General features: G+C 34.5%; 2 protein-coding genes across 4 annotated transcripts in view; both read left to right on the forward strand.

Annotated features, from left to right (window-relative positions):
- Positions 1 to 18,981, forward strand: part of LOC117237095 — a 67,046-nt gene that overhangs the window by 35,023 nt on the left and 13,042 nt on the right. The window contains exons 5-6 of the mRNA XM_033500721.1: positions 14,664 to 15,616; positions 16,790 to 18,362. Coding sequence (XP_033356612.1) covers positions 14,664 to 15,616; positions 16,790 to 18,362 — 2,526 coding nt within the window. The remainder of the gene's footprint in view (positions 1 to 14,663; positions 15,617 to 16,789; positions 18,363 to 18,981) is intronic.
- On the forward strand, positions 88 to 10,727 carry LOC117237103 (zinc finger protein 26-like). Of its 3 annotated transcripts, none has more exons than XM_033500747.1 (2): positions 88 to 335; positions 7,841 to 10,727. In XM_033500747.1, exon 2 carries the CDS (start codon positions 7,914 to 7,916, stop codon positions 9,612 to 9,614), a length of 1,701 nt encoding a protein of 566 aa, XP_033356638.1. In that variant the 5' UTR covers positions 88 to 335; positions 7,841 to 7,913; the 3' UTR covers positions 9,615 to 10,727. The 3 variants fall into 3 exon arrangements, with proteins under 3 accessions (XP_033356638.1, XP_033356636.1, XP_033356637.1); XM_033500745.1 differs by lacking the exon at positions 88 to 335 and adding an exon at positions 2,903 to 3,017; XM_033500746.1 differs by lacking the exon at positions 88 to 335 and adding an exon at positions 6,719 to 7,765.

The following is an 18,981-nucleotide window of genomic DNA, read 5'->3' on the forward strand; positions in this document are numbered from 1 at the left end:
TCCTCCAATTAAAATAACAAACCTGCTACACGGTGTACAAGACAAAATAATCGTGAACAAGAGTAGCAAGTAATTGCAAGACGAACAGACAACGTGTGATGAGACACTTTTGTATATTTCCATTTTACATGTAACGTTAGGACGTGAAAAGCATGTGATCGATGGCATCGATTTCTCGAATGATTAATTGATTTGGAGACTGTTACGGTGAAACTTCCTTTGATGCATTCTGTGAAGTAGTTAAGTGTTTCATTGAGTCACTGAATTTCTGTGAGTTTCGAATTACAAGTACGCGATCGATATGGCTGCACTATACTCACCAGGCTACGTAATACGTAAGTCTTTTACCTGTTTTGAAAAAATGAGTTTTGGTTGAATGCGATAAATACTTGCAGTTATTATATGAGGTAGTTAAGTTTAAATTATTCTTTTCCTACTAATGTTTTATTTAAAATACCATTTCTGTGTCCTATAGTCAGTTTCTCCCCTGTTCTCTTTTTTATCTTTCGTAATACGGTCATTGTATAACCGTAATTTGTAATACTAATATTAAATTGTTCCTATCGATACATTTTCATTGAATAATAAAAAACTGCAGGCGAATAGTTAATTATTAATTTTAAAGATCTTGAATGTTAATTCAAGCGAAGTGAAATTTTATGAAATCTTTTATATCTATAAAAGTTTGTTTCGTTGAAAAGGTATTCATTTCGCTTGGAAGATACGTATTATATATTTGTGGAAATAGACATTAGTGTTGATTAATTAAAGAAATTGGTTTTCATAAAAATTTCGATCGCGATGTTTGATGCTGGATTCGTTCAACAAGCTAATGTAAGTACTCTGTACAGCGTAGATGTACATTTAATGTAACATAAGAAATGAAAATCATTCTCTGACATAAAACTCTTTTTAGTCGTATATCGTATTGAGATTTAACAGAAATTCAGACTTTGTAAATCAAAAAAATTTTACACGAAAATGTCTTATATATATATATATATAAGATATATATTATTACTTATATATATATGAATATGACAGTAATACAAGGAATGTAATATAGATACAGATATTCTTACGAGAGAATAATCTCATTATTACATGAGAATATCTCATGTAAATTTGAAAAAAAGAGACGAAAATATATAAGTATATAAGATCATGTAAAATACCTTAGTTCTCATGGTCTGTATTACTGATATACTGTACAGAAGAATAATTTTTTCAATCAAAAATAATCCTTTTTGTTAGTGTTTAGCATACTACTGATCTAGTGTACTTTTTTTAGTGGAGAAGAGACACCATATTCGTATACAACAATGTACGGTCTTCTTCATTCTTTTTTCCACATTTATAGATGATTATTTTTGATATTCAATACTCATGTATAAAATATTGAATTTAATATTATCGTATATGTGAAATAAAACGAAACCAACGTAATTAATTATAAGAAGAATCTTTTCATGTGTAACGAGCTTGGTTTAATTTTTTATTTAGTTTCCTTTCAGTATCATACACGAATATAATGTACATACTTGAAACATTTTTCAGCAACTACGTAAGGCGTCCCTCGGAAGAAGGAAACACATGTGTTTATTTCTATCGTAACGAATCTGCTAGGATCATAAATACATTGTCGATCATAAGTATCAGAAATATGTACCGATATTTAATGCAAATATCTTTTATCTCTTTTATTTTCCATCTATTCCATTAATTTGTTACTGATGTTACTTCATTCGTATCATATATATATATATATATATATATATATATATATATATATATATATATCATATATATACATATGTCGTATAAAAAACAAAATTTGTTAGAGTTTTCCAGCGAATATAACGAATAGTCCTGGTACACATGGTCAGCAACGTAAAAACTTTATACGTCCTCCATGAAATAAATATATATAGCAAAATCAGGCCTCCAATTAATGCAACTTTGTTTTTCGCTTTTAGGTCGACACAGCGTGATCCGCTCGAGCAAACGTACCTCGTGGTGCAAAACGTCGACAAATACTTCCTCCTTCCCATGGAGCACAAAACATCGGCACAGAAACACGAAGAAGAGTGCATTACGGGAGATATTACCATCAAGTTGGAGGAAAAAGACATACCTGAAGACACGACTGAACGACAGCTAATCGATCCTCAAATTAACGAAACTGCTCAGGTACATACGAATCTATTTGTTCAGACGCCTGTACAATTTTCTCATTGGTTGGATCAATGTTCCAATGGTTCTGAAAGTATGACGAGCAACGAGGAAATGTTTACTTGCGACTGTTGTTCGAAGATCTTCAAGAAGAAGTACGCATTGCAGAGGCATTTAGAGACTCATAGTAACATACGGGTGGAATGTTCGGTATGCCATCGACTCCTAAAGACCAAGAAGACGCTGAAGCTTCATATGATGCTGCACGAAGATACCGGTAAAATATTCGAGTGCTCGGAATGCGGCTTTATGTCGAAACAAAAGCAAAGTATGACTCGTCATCAGATCAGGATGCACTCGAAATTCGCCGATTACCAATGTCCACTTTGCCCGAAGACGTTTAAATTTAACGGTGATCTTAAAAGACATCATGAAGCAAAACATGTGGTCGACCCATGTTATTGCGAGATTTGTGGAAAAACGTATCGAAATAGTCATTTTCTTCGAAAGCACCGGCGCATATCCAAGTCACATAGAAACGCTTACACTCGTGTATGTTACGGGGCAATTAGGGGTAATCAGAACATAGAGTGTGCGACCTCGCAAAACAAGGGTAAAGTGAAGCGAGTATTCAATTGCTCCAAGTGCAAACGGCAATTCAGCAGCTTGAGGTTACTAAATAAGCACATGCAAAGACATCTCCTCATCTTTAACTGTGACATTTGTGGAGCCGTGTTTAAATATAAGGCTTCGTTTTTGAAGCATCAAGAATCGCACAAACAATCTGAACAGTTTTAAATTGTGCAATGGAAACTAATTTGTTTCTTTTGTGTGTGATTACTGAGGTTTGTTATTTTATCTATCATTCTTTGATTTTCTTCTTTTGATATTATAGGATGATGTTATTTTTCAAATAATTAAATTTATGTATAAATAATATTATATTAATTAAAATATTATGTATAAATAATATATTAATTAGAATATTATGTATAAATCTTTATGAGAGAGAGAAGACATTGATCGATTGTACAGCTTTACATACAGATCGTTCCCAATTTAAATATCAAAACATTGGGAGCGTGTAGGGGACCGATACTTTAAAGCGATACAAAAAGTCCTTTGGAGATTCATTTGTTCGTTTCTACTATATTTTGAAGATCGCGAAGAAGGTCAAATGAAAAAGTTCGTTTTTTTGATTGTTTATTAACATTTATTTATTCTGATAGCTGTAATTAGCGTAGCCAATGTTAAATGTAAAAAAATATTCTTTAAACATTATTTTTATAAAATAGATGATAACGTGAATGAATAAGTGAAAAACGAACTTTTCTGCTTCTTCTTTTTCTTTTCGTTTTTCTCCAAAATGAAGCAAATCTCTAAAGGTCCTTTTTTTTTAACGTATTGGTACTTTACACGATCCCGAAATTTTGACATTTAAATTGGGTACACTCTGTATATCCACTTACATAGTATATAAATTTGCAATGTTGACGTGATATTAATGTTAAATATTAATTTCTGTTACGCGCAGATATGTAAGTATTGTTTATATTCTTTGGCTGTAAACGGAAAAGGGTGTTCATATTAGTTTCAAATATATATGCGTTGATATACTGTAAGTATAAAATAAACGAATATCGTTTCTCTTAAAACGCATATTGTTTTTATTTATTTTTTCGTATCGTTAAAAAATTTTACAGAATAAAGGCAAATATTTTAATGTTATGATAATTTGTGAAATTCGGGAGTGTAAAAAGTAAGTATTATAATTTAAAGTAACTTTTTATATTGTACTTTCACACGTTGCATATTTTCTAGGTCAACACGTTGATTAAAAAGTGTCAATAGTGTTTCAAAAATATCTAAAACCGAATAATGAGTTTCGTTGAAAACGAAGATACATGTAGGTATGACAGATATCAGAATTAAATTGTACATTAGTGAATAAGAGAAAAAAATTAAACTCTCTAACAACCTTTTTGCTTTTTAAGAATACAAGACGAAGGCTATTCTTTCTTGTAGGTGAGTCTTTCAGTTATCACTGCGGCAACCTTTTTATTAATGGTCTTTCCAGTCTGTAAATTTCACTTTTTATAATAGCAAAAAATAGATCGAATGTCTAATTAATAGAAGCTTTTCTGCAATCGATTAAATTCCACTCTCTTTCCTCAGAAAATCGAACTACAGCAAATACCTGTGTTGGAATTTAATTAATCGCATGCCGTCTTTAAATATTTACTATACTGTATACATATCTTGCTACATTACACAAGATGATTATAAACTATGTTTGATACAAGTGTTACTGCTTTTATGTTCATAAAATCTATGTTTCATCTGAATCATTATTCGTATAATTTAAATCATTGCGCTATGAAAATAATTTATTCCCTGTAATTATATTCATTGGAATATGTATACATATTGTGTTTCTAATGATATCTTTTCAGAGTTTTAATTTACAAATCTTTCAGGTAAATATAATTTCTATTCTAGGTACACATTATGCATAAGCAGTATCGTCGAACAAACAAATGATAAAAAATCCGCAGAAAGATGAATTATTCTTCCTTTGTATAATCACAAAAATTGCAATTATACGATGAAGATCATTGGATTTCATTCTCCCATACACGTCGATATTTGCAGTAAAATTTTCGTCTGCACCGGTGGTAGAATTTATTTTTTAACACACTTAAGTGTTGGGCCACGTGTTTGCATACAAGAGAAGAAAACTTTCAGTCTATTTCATTATTAACGCCATTGCTAAGCAATAATCAAGAATAAATATGTAGATCATTGCATGATGAATGGAAAGTATATGCTAATATCGTTAAAAAACATGACTCTTTTGTTTTTCTTTAATGAAATGTTGAGGATTTATGCATCTCACTAAATATTCATTAGATATTGGGGCATAAGGTTTATTGGTTTACTTGTATTATTAATATTTAATGATTTTATTTAGATGATTTAATAAAATTCAGGTTCTCCAATCATGCTTTTGTAATTAATAAATATGTCTGCGATTATATTTATTATATACGATAACTTATACATACATAAGTATTTTAAAAAGCAAATACTGCAAGAATTCATTTCAACGCATTTGATAATATGTACAATTATTTTCAATATCTAATAAATGGAAAGAAATAAATAATCTCATGTGAAAATATAAATGTGCATCAAAGAAATATCATCAACTTTTGCTAATACGGAGTACAAGAAGAAAAAATAAATGCTCCATAAATTTCTTCACCAAAGAGTAAGAATAATTTTTACTGACTCGTTTCATTCATGTTTTAGGAAACCAACGCAGCACTTAACCCCGAAGAATAAAGCCATCGCTCCTAAACAACCGAAAGACCAATTAAGAGCTTCTCGCAAACCATCGAGCATTCTTCAAAGAAGAATCGCGTTGCGAGCTTCGAAGAACCGCAAACGTAGAAGCAACGGGCGTTTGAATAACTCTTCTAGTCGCACAGAAACGAAAAGTATTTCAACCAATAACACAAACTCCAAACATAGAAAAATAAACGACGACGAAACGACTTCGTCGAAAAATCCTACAAAGAAAAAGTTATCTTTAAATTTCAACAATTGTTCGAATCAGTTACAAAATAACGAGAAACAAAGTACACAGCAAGAAGATCTATATAAGAAACTCAACGACGGTACTTATACCTGTGATATCTGCCAAACGACCTTCGAACAGAAGAGCAAGATCCTCCGTCATATTATCAGCAAGCACAGCTTCCACCGACCCTTCAAATGTTCAACTTGCGACAAAACCTTCAAGTACAAATGCGACTTGAAAGCTCATCGTCTAATCCATCAAGACGTCGACTCCAGTTTATTACATTGCTGCGACAAATGTGATTATCGTACGAAGACGAAAAACAATCTCAAGTCTCATTACATTAGAAGACACACGGACGATTATAAATTCGCGTGTGAACACTGTGGGAAGCGTTTCAAAATGGAGTGGGACTTGAAATTCCACATTGGAACTCACAGCAATTCGCAGCACATGTGTGACATCTGTGGAAAATTTTACACGAGCAACTATTCTTTGTATAAGCACAGGAAAGTAGCTCATTTGAACGAATATAAGTTCCAATGTAACGTTTGTAATAAAAGGCTCTTGACACAGGAGAACTTAGACAATCATATGCAACAACACAGTAGAACGTACGAGTGTAAAGACTGTGGAAAGGTATTTGCATCAAAAAGGTATCTAGCGACTCATATAACTACACATACAGGCGTAAAACCGTATACTTGTCATATTTGCAAGAAAAACTTTAGAACGTCGCATATGAGAAATACGCATCTTTTAACGCATTCTACGGAAAGGCCACATATCTGTGATCTTTGTGGACAATCCTTTAAGAGGAGATATTATATGATAGAGCATAGAAGGAAACATCCTGACGCTCATTTATCTTCGCCTCCTGTGCCTCTTGGGAAAAAGAAAAGCGTTACCGACACTGTGACTGAACGTCAAGCAGAGATTTCGCTGTAACATAACAATACATATAGTATTTTAGAAATCGTGATTAGACTGCGTTTTTTATGCATTTATGAGAAAAGACCATTCGGATTAGTTACGTTACTTGAATTCAAGCAACTTGAGACCAATTTGTCAATATGAGCTCGTTATTTACTTTTTTCCTTTTAAAAATTCTTTCCAATTTCTACACTTATTCTCATTAGTCAACTCTCTTGAATTCGTGTAACTGAATTAATCCGAAAGACACGAAAATCCAGAGATTACAAATAATAAATAAAAATATATAAAGCATTTAAAATACTAGTTTTAATATTTAACAAAAACGAAACATATCTCTGCTTGGATCCAATTTTTTCACTTGTATCTATAAAACTATGAATTTCTATAAATATCCGTGATATTTACTGATAATACTTGTAATGATTTTAGCTATACTTATTTACACTTTCGTACTTATCTGTGAATGCTTTGACAGCATTTCTTTTTCGAAAAATATTTTGTGGCATTTTAATTTATATTATGGAGCGTCTGTGTGAATCGATCTGAGATCGAAGCGTAAAGCGCAGTATGAATGAAAAGAGAGAGATTACGATGAAGTATAATAGTATATAACATCGTACTTTACGATATATAAAATAATTAGCATTAAGTACGTAAAACAATGTAAAACAGCTTGTATATACAGGATGAAGTTCATAAAACGAGTGAGTATTTTCTTGGAAATACCAAAAGTTTGATAATATTTTTAATATTTTTGAAAATATATACTCATCATGACTTGAACACTTTATCCTGTAAATATATGTCATTATTTTCTTATTTATTTATCTCCGTGTGTTTGACACATTCCTCGCGTCTCTCTGCAATTTTTTAATTTTGTACGTTCGTCATACGCGAGTTCGTACGTTTTAGAATCGAATACGAAGATATCAATAAAATCAATGTAATCGCCCAAAAAAACAGAATAGTGCGGAATAAAAAACAAATCACTCCCAATCTCGCAAACCTCATATACCATACATTTCTATTCAGATAAAATCGCATAGAAATCTGTAAAGACGACTTAGATCAGCAGTAAGTAATGCTTATGTACCAAAATGGCAAATAAAATCCTTCGAAAGTAATCATTCCTTTTCAATTGTGTTTTAGGGACCGATCTTGTGGAAAGCTCCTCACCACGGATTCTTCCGGTCGATTCATCGTTGGGGAGGACTCTGTACCCATGCAATTATGGCAGCACGTCGATCCTGATGGTAAATTGCACTACTCGTTGGTGCCTGTATTGGACGACAAGAAAATGTTAGAACTTTCGAAAGAAATTATCGAAGAAAATCCCAACATCTCCCTAACATGCGTAAAAATGGAGACCGATGAAGAAGAGAATAACGTAAAAACCTACGTCGGCAGTTTGGTGCACTTATACAACTTTTACACGTGTGACAAGTGCAATATGAAGTTCCCTATGGAAAGTATGTTAAACAGGCACAAGATGTCCAACAAGTTGAACTCGTGGCTTCGTAGAAAACGACTGAACTCTAGACATCGACCGAAGGTATCTTCGGGAAAACAGATTAAACCGATGCAATCGCAGAAACCAAGGAAGAAAAGGAGATACGGTTGCACATCCTGTGAGTTTATCTGTAGCGAGAGGTCCATGTTAAACGTTCATATTAGAAAGAAACACAAGTCTGTAGTCAAAAAAGATTTAAAAATCTTGTGCATCATTTGTAACAGAAAATGTGGTACTCGGTCTAATTTGAAAAAACACATGGAGGAACACAGAGACCGGAAGACGACTTACTTCACGTGCAATAGTTGCAACTTCTTGTGTAAAAGAAGCGGCACTCTGATTTCTCATATAACGCTGAATCATCAGACGCTCAATAGCGAGGAAATCTCAAAGAGATGCAACGATAAACCTTCAGAGAAGGAAGAATCTAGAAGAACCTGTTTAAAGGAGCAAGATAAGGACAGTTTGACTGTCTCAAGCACGCCGTTCGAGTTCGAATGCAAGAATGAACCTTCAGTGGCCACTCGTGCAAGCAAGAAACAAAGTAAAAAGTCTGTCGAGGAACAATGCAATCTGTGTGACTTTAAATGTGCAAAGAAAAGTACGCTATACTCGCATAAGCGACAGCATAAGATGGACATCGGCGAAGAATACTCGTGTAACGAATGTTCATTTAAGACTTATAAAAAATCGTCTTTATACTCGCATATAAAAAGGAAGCATAAGGTACCAAAATCTTGCACGTCCGATGGTCAACCGCAATTATTTTATTGCACTCAATGTGACTATAAGAATAAGAATAAATACGAACTAAAAGTACACGTGGCCAGGAAGCATACGGATGATTTTAAATTTTCTTGCGAGACTTGTGGAAAGAAATTCAAAGTAAAAGGCGATTTAACGAATCACATACGTTTCAGTCATAAAGAACAACCGGTTATCTGTGATGTTTGCGGAAAAACGTGCCTGAACAGCAACTCGTTGTACGTACACCAGAAATTTGCGCATTATAAAGCAAAATACGAGTGTCAAGTATGTAAAAGGAGAATGGTCACTCAAGAAAATTTGAACGAGCATATGATCCGACAGCACGAGAAGAGGGAGAACGTGGTTTGCGAAGAATGTGGCAAGACGTTCTCCAGAAACAGTAGATTAAAGGTACACATGAGGATCCACACTGGTGACAAACCGTACACTTGTACCATATGCAACAAATCGTTTGCACGCAGAACAGCGTTGAAGCAACATTTGTTAATTCATACTGGCATCAGGCCATACGTTTGCGATATTTGCGGCAAAGCGTTCACGCAGAAGCCTGGATTGATCAGTCATAGAAAATCTCATCCTGGATCGCATCCTCCGCTTCCAAGAGTGTTGATCGACCATATATTAAACGATGTGATGAATAATTGAGACTGTTAATTGTATAAACAATTGAAGTGGATCGTTTAAGGGCGAAGCCTGGATTGAGAACTGATTTACAGCGAACAGTCTCGTGCAATTAACGCTTTATGATTTATGTTATTATTAGAGATTATACCTTTGCGATCTTTCACGTTGAATTGGATTTCACATTCTGTTTTGTTGGATATTTTTCATTTCTAAGAGAGGAGTAGCAGAAAGTGTGTTTTTCGCTTCTTTCCGATCATAGAGTCAGTATTTATCTAAAGAGAAAATGGTACAGGTATTTATATAATGGCGTAAAATATATAAAAATTTTTCTATTAAAGATTAAAGTAAAATTTTTCTATTAAAAAGATAAAAATTAACATTGCTAAAAATTTTCTCAAACTAAAGATTTCATCTCTTGTACCATTTTATCCTCGTGTAAAACATTCTATTTTATTACTATTCAATTTAATGGAAACACAGTAGAACATTCCTTATGGAAACACCCGTTATCCTCCACGTTATCTCTCAACTGTATTATTCAAAAATTGATCGGTTTGATCGAACACTTTTGTCCCCCAATTAGTTCATACAGTGAAGATTCTACTGTATTTCAACAACAGTACACGTTACTTTTTATAAAAGTATGAAAATAAATTAAATTTATTTTAAATGCGAGGCAAACCAGTGGACCGCAAAGAGTCAAAGAACAATGTCAAAAGTTAAGTTACTCGTAAGATATTACGCGTATACGATAGCTTACCGCCTATGTTATTTTTATAATTTGCTAGCGTTATTATGACACGCTATGGAGATTTAAAATTTCCAGAAAGAGAATCTCTATGAAATTAACTGTTTTTGTATGCAGCGCATACAATTCATCTTCTCTTGCGTTTGTAGTACGCACTGCGTTGCATCCTCATTTTTGAAAGATTATATGTTTGGAATATTGGAATTATCTCCACTCCTATTTAACATATCGAGACATTTAAAAACGCATTTCCAAACGATTGTTTAAATTTTTGTTTAAATTCTAATCATCTGAATTAAATTATTTGTAAAAAAATACTATTTTATATTAAAATTGTTATTGGGCAATTTCGTTCATTTGTAACACTCCGAATATATATATATATACCTTGCATATCTGTAAAATACATCATACTGCAAGATCTTTTTTTATATATATATATATAATATATCCGACATTGAATCGAGTCTCTCATAGTGTTATATTCAACAATGATATTCATTAATCTTCATTACAGTTTCATTACAGCGAAATATTTACTAACTGACCAATGAAGTTCTTCTATTTTCGCTTGACTAATTTCCTGTAATTTAACGATAATTACACAGCAATTGGACAATTTGTCTGCAATTGTAAGTCTGACACGTTTCTTCTTCCTTCGTTTGTGAGAACTTTATCTTAGATTCATGTATGTGGACAAGTATAATTTCCAGTTATTTAACTGCAATGACAAAAATCCTCACATGTTCTCGTGTGTTGAAGTTTCACTTGTAATAATGTAAAAAGCAGGCGAATATTTCCGAGTTGTCGACAAAATAATTCGTTTGTCAAGTAACTGACTGTTCTGTAATTTTCAGGATTCTGAATGGGGATGGACGTTTTATATACGGCAAGGAATCAATTCCGATGCAAGCGTGGCAAGTAGTCGACGTTGAGGGTTGCCTGTACTATGCCTTCCTTCCAGCAAATCCATCAAAACTCTCAGAATGTGAAAAAACAGACGCAAAACCAACAGATGATACCCTAAAGAACAATGATGACGCGGAAGAAATTTTTATGATTCCAGCTGATAACGAGGCAAGCGACAATCTATCCCCTATTAAAATAAAAAAGGAAGATATGGACGATGTTTCATCGACGAACGAAGATCACTATGACGACACCAATGTCTATGCTTGCGAAGAGTGTAACATCTGTTTTCCGGTGATGCAGATGCTAAAACGACACAGAAACGCTGTTCACGAACAAGCCCAGCGCTACAAGTGCAAAGTCTGTTTCAAAATATGTCGCAGTCTGGTCGCCTTCAAGATGCATGTCGCTTTGGAGCACAAAACTGAAGAGGAAGAAGCAAAGGATGTCGAAAGTCTAACGTATGCCTGCAACTTCTGCAACTACGAAAGTACAAACAAATCTACGCTTCATTCTCACATTAGTAGAAAACACTCGACCAAACGTATAGGTAGAAGACAAAATAGCTATAGGTACTCCACAGAACCTGAAGAGTACTCTTGCGACGTATGCGAATTTAAATGCCAGAATAGACGTAGATTAAAGGAACATTTAGAACGTAAGCACGCGTCAGAATATAAATACGATTGCGAATATTGTGGCAAAAAGTTCAAAGTCAAAGGTGACATGAGGTTACACATACGTTTTAAACACAAAGAAGGACCCATAGTTTGCGACGTGTGTGGGAAAACGTGCTCGAATAGTAACTCTCTGTATGTGCACCAGAAGTGGGCACATTTCAAACCAAAGTACGAGTGTGAAATTTGCAAAAGACGTATGGTTACTCAAGAGAATCTCGATCAACACATTTTGCTGCAACACGAGAGACGGGAGAGTTTCGTGTGTGAAGAATGTGGAAAATCATTCACAGAGAATCATCGATTAAAACAACACATGATGACGCATACTGGGGACAGACCTTACGATTGCCACATATGTGGTAAAGCTTTTGCGCGTCGCACGGCTTACAGGCAACACTTGCTTATTCATACGGGTAAACGACCATATCTCTGTGATATTTGCGGTAAAACGTTCACGCAGAAGCCTGGCCTGATTTGTCACCGAAAATCACATCCTGGAGTGCATCCTCCATTGCCAGTGGTGCATATAGAACATATTCTTAGCGACTTTATGAAGAAAGAATGATTTTATCGTGGGAATAGACGCGTGTGTCGTGCACATTTAATGATGAACTGACGTTATAAAACATGGAAGTTGATCTTCTTAATCCAGCTATTTTTAAACTTCCTACATACTTGATATTTCTTTGGAATGATCTAATTCGTTCCTCGTTCAAAGTCTAACATTACTCTCAGTGACTGAGTAATTTCTAAAGCTACAATTTGTATTTCCATGAATTGCAGATATCAAGTTACTTAATGCTTTATCAATTAATAATATTAGCGAGTGATTTATGATTTCTAATTTCAACTTCGTGTTAGAGTTTTTCCTATTTTCCTAATATTCCTAATATTCAAACCCGATTGAAATGGAAACTCTGAATTCAATTGAAATGGGGACCAGATTGAGGCATTAAAAATTCGACGGTTGTGGCAGAGTCAAATGGACTGGAAAAATGACTTTCTTGCAGAAGGATGTGAAGCAGTATGAATACCTGCTGTCAGAAATAGACTTTCCTCATGATCATCCTTCTGGAGGAATTATATACATATCTGGATTAAGAAAAAGATTCTCGTGTTCATCATACCAGAAGATTTTATATTAGTTAATTAAATTAACTTCAATTTGTTGAATCAATTGTAAGATCAGTATAAAGCAAAAATCGATCTTGCTCGATTCGTTATTAACACGCTGTGTCATTAATTGTATTACATTCTTATTAATCGAGATGGAAAATTACGAAGGGGAAATCTTAAATTCTTAATTCCCAGTTAATTTTTCACTTAATTTCAATTATCTAATTTTTATGGTTATGATTTTATTATAATCCGAACGTGAACGTCGATGTTTGTATTTTAATATTTTCAAACATTTATTTTCCCATGCTTTCATTCATTTTCGTGTACATACTCCATCCGTAAAAAAAAATATATAGTTTTATACGATTCGTTTCTACCAGATTATGTGATTATTGTAGAAACGAATCATTTGGGGGAATGAATAACAAGATGCATTGTGAAATATATTGTATACAAGATGAGATTATAAAAATTTATTTTGAGCACAATCTCGTGGAAAATATATATTTTTCTTAACTATCGTACAAAGTTCTCCATAATTGTCTATCATTACCTAAAATAAAATAACAATTAATTTTTATTTTATTTGATTTATTTAAATAGAAAATAGATTCTATTTTCTTTCTTTAAATGAAATTATCTTTTACGCAGTGAACAGTGCGCGATTTCTATTATATGGAAATGTAAATGAACGTTGATTTACGTTGTTGGAGTTTTGGAAAATGTGAAACGATTGGCATGCCATCTTATCTCAGGTGAAATGAATTAAATTGCAGATAAGTATTGTATAAAATTTATTACAAGTATTAAACAATTTAACGTTGATTTAATTAAAGTTCATAAAATAGTTATAGGTAACTATATAAATAAGTCTCAAGGTACACGATGCTTTGACCAGTGAGCTAATTTTAAATTTAATCGTACTTACGATTTTATGTTTCAGGAAATTCAGTACAACTATTTCGGGAAGCGGCAAGTTCATCTCTAACAATTAATCAATAATTGTGCATCCTTGAAGTGCCATAAAGAGAAATAATTGCCTCTATTATGGATTTTTGCCACTTGATTACACCATCAATAATATAGTTAAAAATACATTGCATAATATCTTTGAAACATCTTCAACATGCGTTCAAACTATAAATTTCTTGAAATTTTTCTAACATCCTTCGTTCTATTGATACAAAAACTGAATATCTCACAATGAATACAACGTTCAATAATGAATTCAATTTTTTTATATCAATGAAAATTTATTAGACATCTTTCTATTTGTTGGTTGAATCGCAATTTACATTCTTCGTGTTTACTATTTTATAAATCCTAAATGACGTTTCAAGAATTACAATGAAATTGAAAAGTGTAATTATATCTCACGAATTATTGTCAGCCATTTATAATCAACTATTTGTACCATTTTCCTGCTACATCGAATAAAAACATGAATCATCGTTATCATTATCCCCAAACAATAGAATAAATACCTACTACTGCTAATTTTACTATTTTCACATCAAACTCGTCGTGACTATTAACTTCGACTGTAAGTAATCATCGTCAGTAAGTACCATCCTTGTAGGACTCTAATAAACTTTAGCAATTTTCCTGTTTTAGGGACGGACTATCCCAATCAAATTCCATCTGCGTTTCAAAATTACCTACACCCGCCGGAAGAACCAAACAAGAAACAAACTCATCTCAAGAGGAGGACTCTAGGATCTTACCAGCCTGTGATATCTGTCAAAAACAATTCAAAAAGAAGTACTTATTAAAAAGGCACAAACTTACTCACGAAAATCGAAAGAAGAAGGACGTATCCTCAAAAGACGATTCTTTCATGGAACTAGTATCTCAAAAACAGGAAGCTTTATCATGCACAATCTGCGACTTCCGCTGTAACAAAAGATCCACAATGATTGCTCACTTGGTACAGAATCACGAAGATTCAGGCGAGAATAGATCAACCAGTAACAGGAAATTCGCCTGCATTATTTGTGGTCTTATCTGTTCTCGAAAGGAAACTTTGAGATCTCACTTTGTACGAAAACACACACAGCTTTATGAGTTCTCCTGTGAGCAATGCGGCAAGGAATTCAAGATCAAAGGTGATTTAACGACTCACATGAGACTGAATCACAAAGAACCTCCTGTGATATGCGACGTTTGTGGCAAAACTTGTAAAAACAGTCACAGCCTGTATACTCATCAGAAACACGCTCACTATAAAGCGAAATACGAGTGCCCGGTATGTCACAAGAGATTGGTGACCAAAGAGAACCTAGATCAGCATGTGTTGACTCAGCACGAAAAGAAAGAGAAGTCTGTCTGCGAAGAATGTGGGAAAACATTCTTTGAAAATCACGATTTCAGAAAACACATGAGGATACATACTGGGGATAAACCGTATAGCTGTTCTGTTTGTGCCAGAGCGTTTACCACTCATAGCAGTTTGAGTCAGCATTTACTGTTGCACACAGGAGAAAGGATTTATGTCTGCGACGTGTGTGGAAAATCGTTTGCTCAGAAGGCTGGTCTTATATGTCATAGAAAGATCCATTCTGGATCATTGCCTCCTCTTCCTGTCATGCATATCGATCACATCCTAAAAGATTTCATGAAGAAATGAAGAAAACTGTGTGTTAGATTTAACAAAGATTTTATGGGCTTCTTTATTTCACCGGGAATTACGTCGAAGATTCACATCTTGAAGAAGTTGGTGAAGAAGCGAAGAAATCTTGTTATCCGAAAGCTGTGTTTTAGATTTAACCAAGACTTTATAGTTTTCCTTCTCTTCTTCTTTTATCGAGAATTGCACTTATTTCGAAGAAATGTCTCGAAGACTGATCTTGTTTTGTCAGCGAATAAGATTTAAGAGATTTACCACTGTTCAACGGTTTGATAATTTCTTACGAATGTTTTTTACTGCAAGTTGTTTATCGAAGTTTCTCGAAAATTGTATGCATCGCACGATTTTTAACGTAGATGATACTGAAAAGAAAAAATGCTTAGCTTTAAGTTTTTAAGGCGATCTCGACTTTTTATGGAATTCAATCGTGTTCCTAATAGAGGATCTTATTACTGGACTGCGGAGTTTTACGCAAATTTATATTTTTTCGCACACTTGATTTATATTTCAACGAACTGGAAGAAAAATAGAACTTAAACAGAATTTTGTTCTACCTATTAAATATTACAACAAATACTCTATCTCGGATATTTTATGTATTATTATTGTACATACTTTTTTTTCTATAAAATTACCTATAAGTGCATAAAAATCTGCTATAACTACTATATAAAACGCTCAAAATTTTATTGTATTTTCTTACGTATTCTGCAACGTATCTCCGCGTACCCGAAATAAAGTAAATATAATTTCCCCACTGACGACGCGTATCGATTGTCGATTAATCCTCTCATGCTCTGCTTTACTCTGATCTCACTCTCTAACATTCTTCACGACTAATCTCCGAGTAGTACCTAAGCCAAACTGCAAAAACCTCTTTTTTTAAGTTTAATTATCTCTTTTACAAGCAATCTAACTCAAACCTTTTATCAGCGTTTTAAAAGTAACAAACGCGTGATGAACCTTTTAATTTGGAAATTTGGCATACACTGTCATAAACGATAAGAATGAACGAACGAAACGCTTTTCAAAAGCTTGCAGTCCAACAAGCGACCGAGGTAGCCCGTTAATAACGCCACTGATCGATGATGTTTCAGGTACGAGCTCGACCACCTCAACTCGCGCGGTATCTTTATCTACGACAAGGAATCGGTTGTGATGAAAAAATGGCAGATCCTGGAGTTCGACGGCAAGCCGTACTACGCGTTTGTACCTGAAGACGACACGCCACTAGCTGACGAAGATATTCCTGAACAGATAGACGAGATAGGACACGAGGATGAGAAACAGGACCTCGTCAAAGTCGAATGTCTTTACAACGAAGATGAACTACAGTACGATTCGACGGACGAAAAATTATACGAGGATGAAGATCTTTTAAACAGGAGTGCAGAGCAGAAGGAAGAAGAAGATGTGAAACCGATAATTCTAAATGGCACGATTGACGAAGAGAACGATAAAACGATTGGAGATATTTATCAGGTCAAAGTTCAAGGTAGTATGGTCACTATAGAGAAGCTGACATCCGGTGACATTGAAGAGGCGAAGGAAGTGGTGGAGTATCAAGAAGTGGAACACGAGGAGCAAGAGGAGCAAGAGATGCAAGAAGTCTATAACGATCAAGAGCAGTTGGAACAGATAGATCAAGTAGATCCGGATGATCCAGATCAGATAGAACAAGTGGAATACTTGGAGGAAGAGATCTTGGAGTTGCCAAATAATCATGTGACACCAGTGAAGATGCGTAGGAAAATTTCCAGAAGTCCGAGCAGTGCACTGAAATGCAAACTTTGCTCGGAGATGTTCAGCTCGGCCATTTCGTTCAGGAAACACGTGGCATGGACGCACAAGAAGAAGGTGTGCATACAGGAAGATGGCGCGTATATCTGCGCGGTTTGCGATTACAGGACGCTTAAGAAGAGTCTTTTCGCGGCTCACTTGGAAAGGAAGCACGAAACTTGGTCTAGGAAACGACCCAATAGCATGTTATTCCCTTGCGCTGCCTGTGGCTTTGTGTGCAGATCGAAGCACTCGTTGCAATCGCACTTTATTAGAAAACACACCGATCGGTACGAGCATCAGTGCAAGTTTTGTCCAAAGAAGTTCAAAGTGAAAGGCGATCTGACCAACCACATACGGTTCCACCATAAAGAAAAACCGATTAACTGTCCCGTGTGTGGAAAACTATGTCAGAATACTGGCTCTCTTTACGTACACCAGAAATGGGCACATTTTAAACCTAAGTACGAGTGTCATATATGCAAACGACGCATGGTCACACAGGAAAATCTCGACCAACATCTGCTAACGCAGCACGAGAAAAGGGAGAAGATAGTATGCGCCGAATGCGGAAAAACGTTCACCAAAAAAGATTCTTTTAAAAGGCACATGGCAGTGCACACAGGATGCAAGCCACATTCCTGTCTAATCTGTAATAAACCATTCGCGAGGAGATCTCAGCTGCGCCAACATTTGCTCATCCACACTGGGAAGAGGCCTTTTGTCTGCGACATTTGCGGGAAAGCGTTCACGCAGAAGCCTGGTCTGATCTGTCATAGGAAAACTCATCCTGGACCTCATCCTCCTTTACCTGTGATGCCAATTGCGGATATCGTGAAAGAGTTCACCGAAGGTTACGTACAGGAGATAAACGCACGCGAAAACGAGGAGAGGATTGAGGAGGAAGCGTAGAATTGTTTCAAATTTGTTGATCTTTTGACTTAAGCAAGCGTTTCCTTTGATACTTAATCAACAAACGTTTCGGTCGCTAGGAAGATTGTGCGATTCTGTTGAATTTCGCATATCGAGACAAATATTGCATAAGAGAATTTTGATTTTATTGATTTTTATTAGACGAATAAGCTTCGATCGTAGAGGGTCGTAGAATGTACGACGAAGTTTTCGTTTCTGCTCGTCGTTGAAGGATAAATTGCAAGTACGTTAATTAATTGCACATTTTCTAGCGAATATTCGTTATATTATCGATAAACTAGCGCTGATGATTCTGCAGTAATACTCGTGTTCCTACGAATTGTATCGCGTTTCTTTGGAACCTCGGAAAATATTAATAATATTTCAAATATTAAAATAATCTTAATGCAGGATATCAGTGATTTTTGATTTCCTGGTAATTCTTTGATATTCGTACCACAATTTAAAATTATGAGTTTTTGAAAAAGTAATTATTAAGATAGGCATACTACTTTTCTTATTCGTGGATTATAAAATTTGTAAATTTTCGAATATGATTATCGATAACTAATCCTATATCATAATCGTTATTTCAGCGATTTTTAAAACGTAAAG

The sequence above is a fragment of the Bombus vosnesenskii genome, unplaced genomic scaffold, assembly GCF_011952255.1.
Source record: "Bombus vosnesenskii isolate JDL3184/JDL3185 unplaced genomic scaffold, Bvos_JDL3184-5_v1.1 scf7180000013357, whole genome shotgun sequence".
NCBI lineage: Eukaryota > Metazoa > Arthropoda > Insecta > Hymenoptera > Apidae > Bombus > Bombus vosnesenskii.

Excerpts from the sequence above, each read along its gene's own strand:
- LOC117237103 (XM_033500747.1), top strand. The coding sequence starts at position 7,914 with ATGCAATTATGGCAGCACGTCGATCCTGATGGTAAATTGCACTACTCG.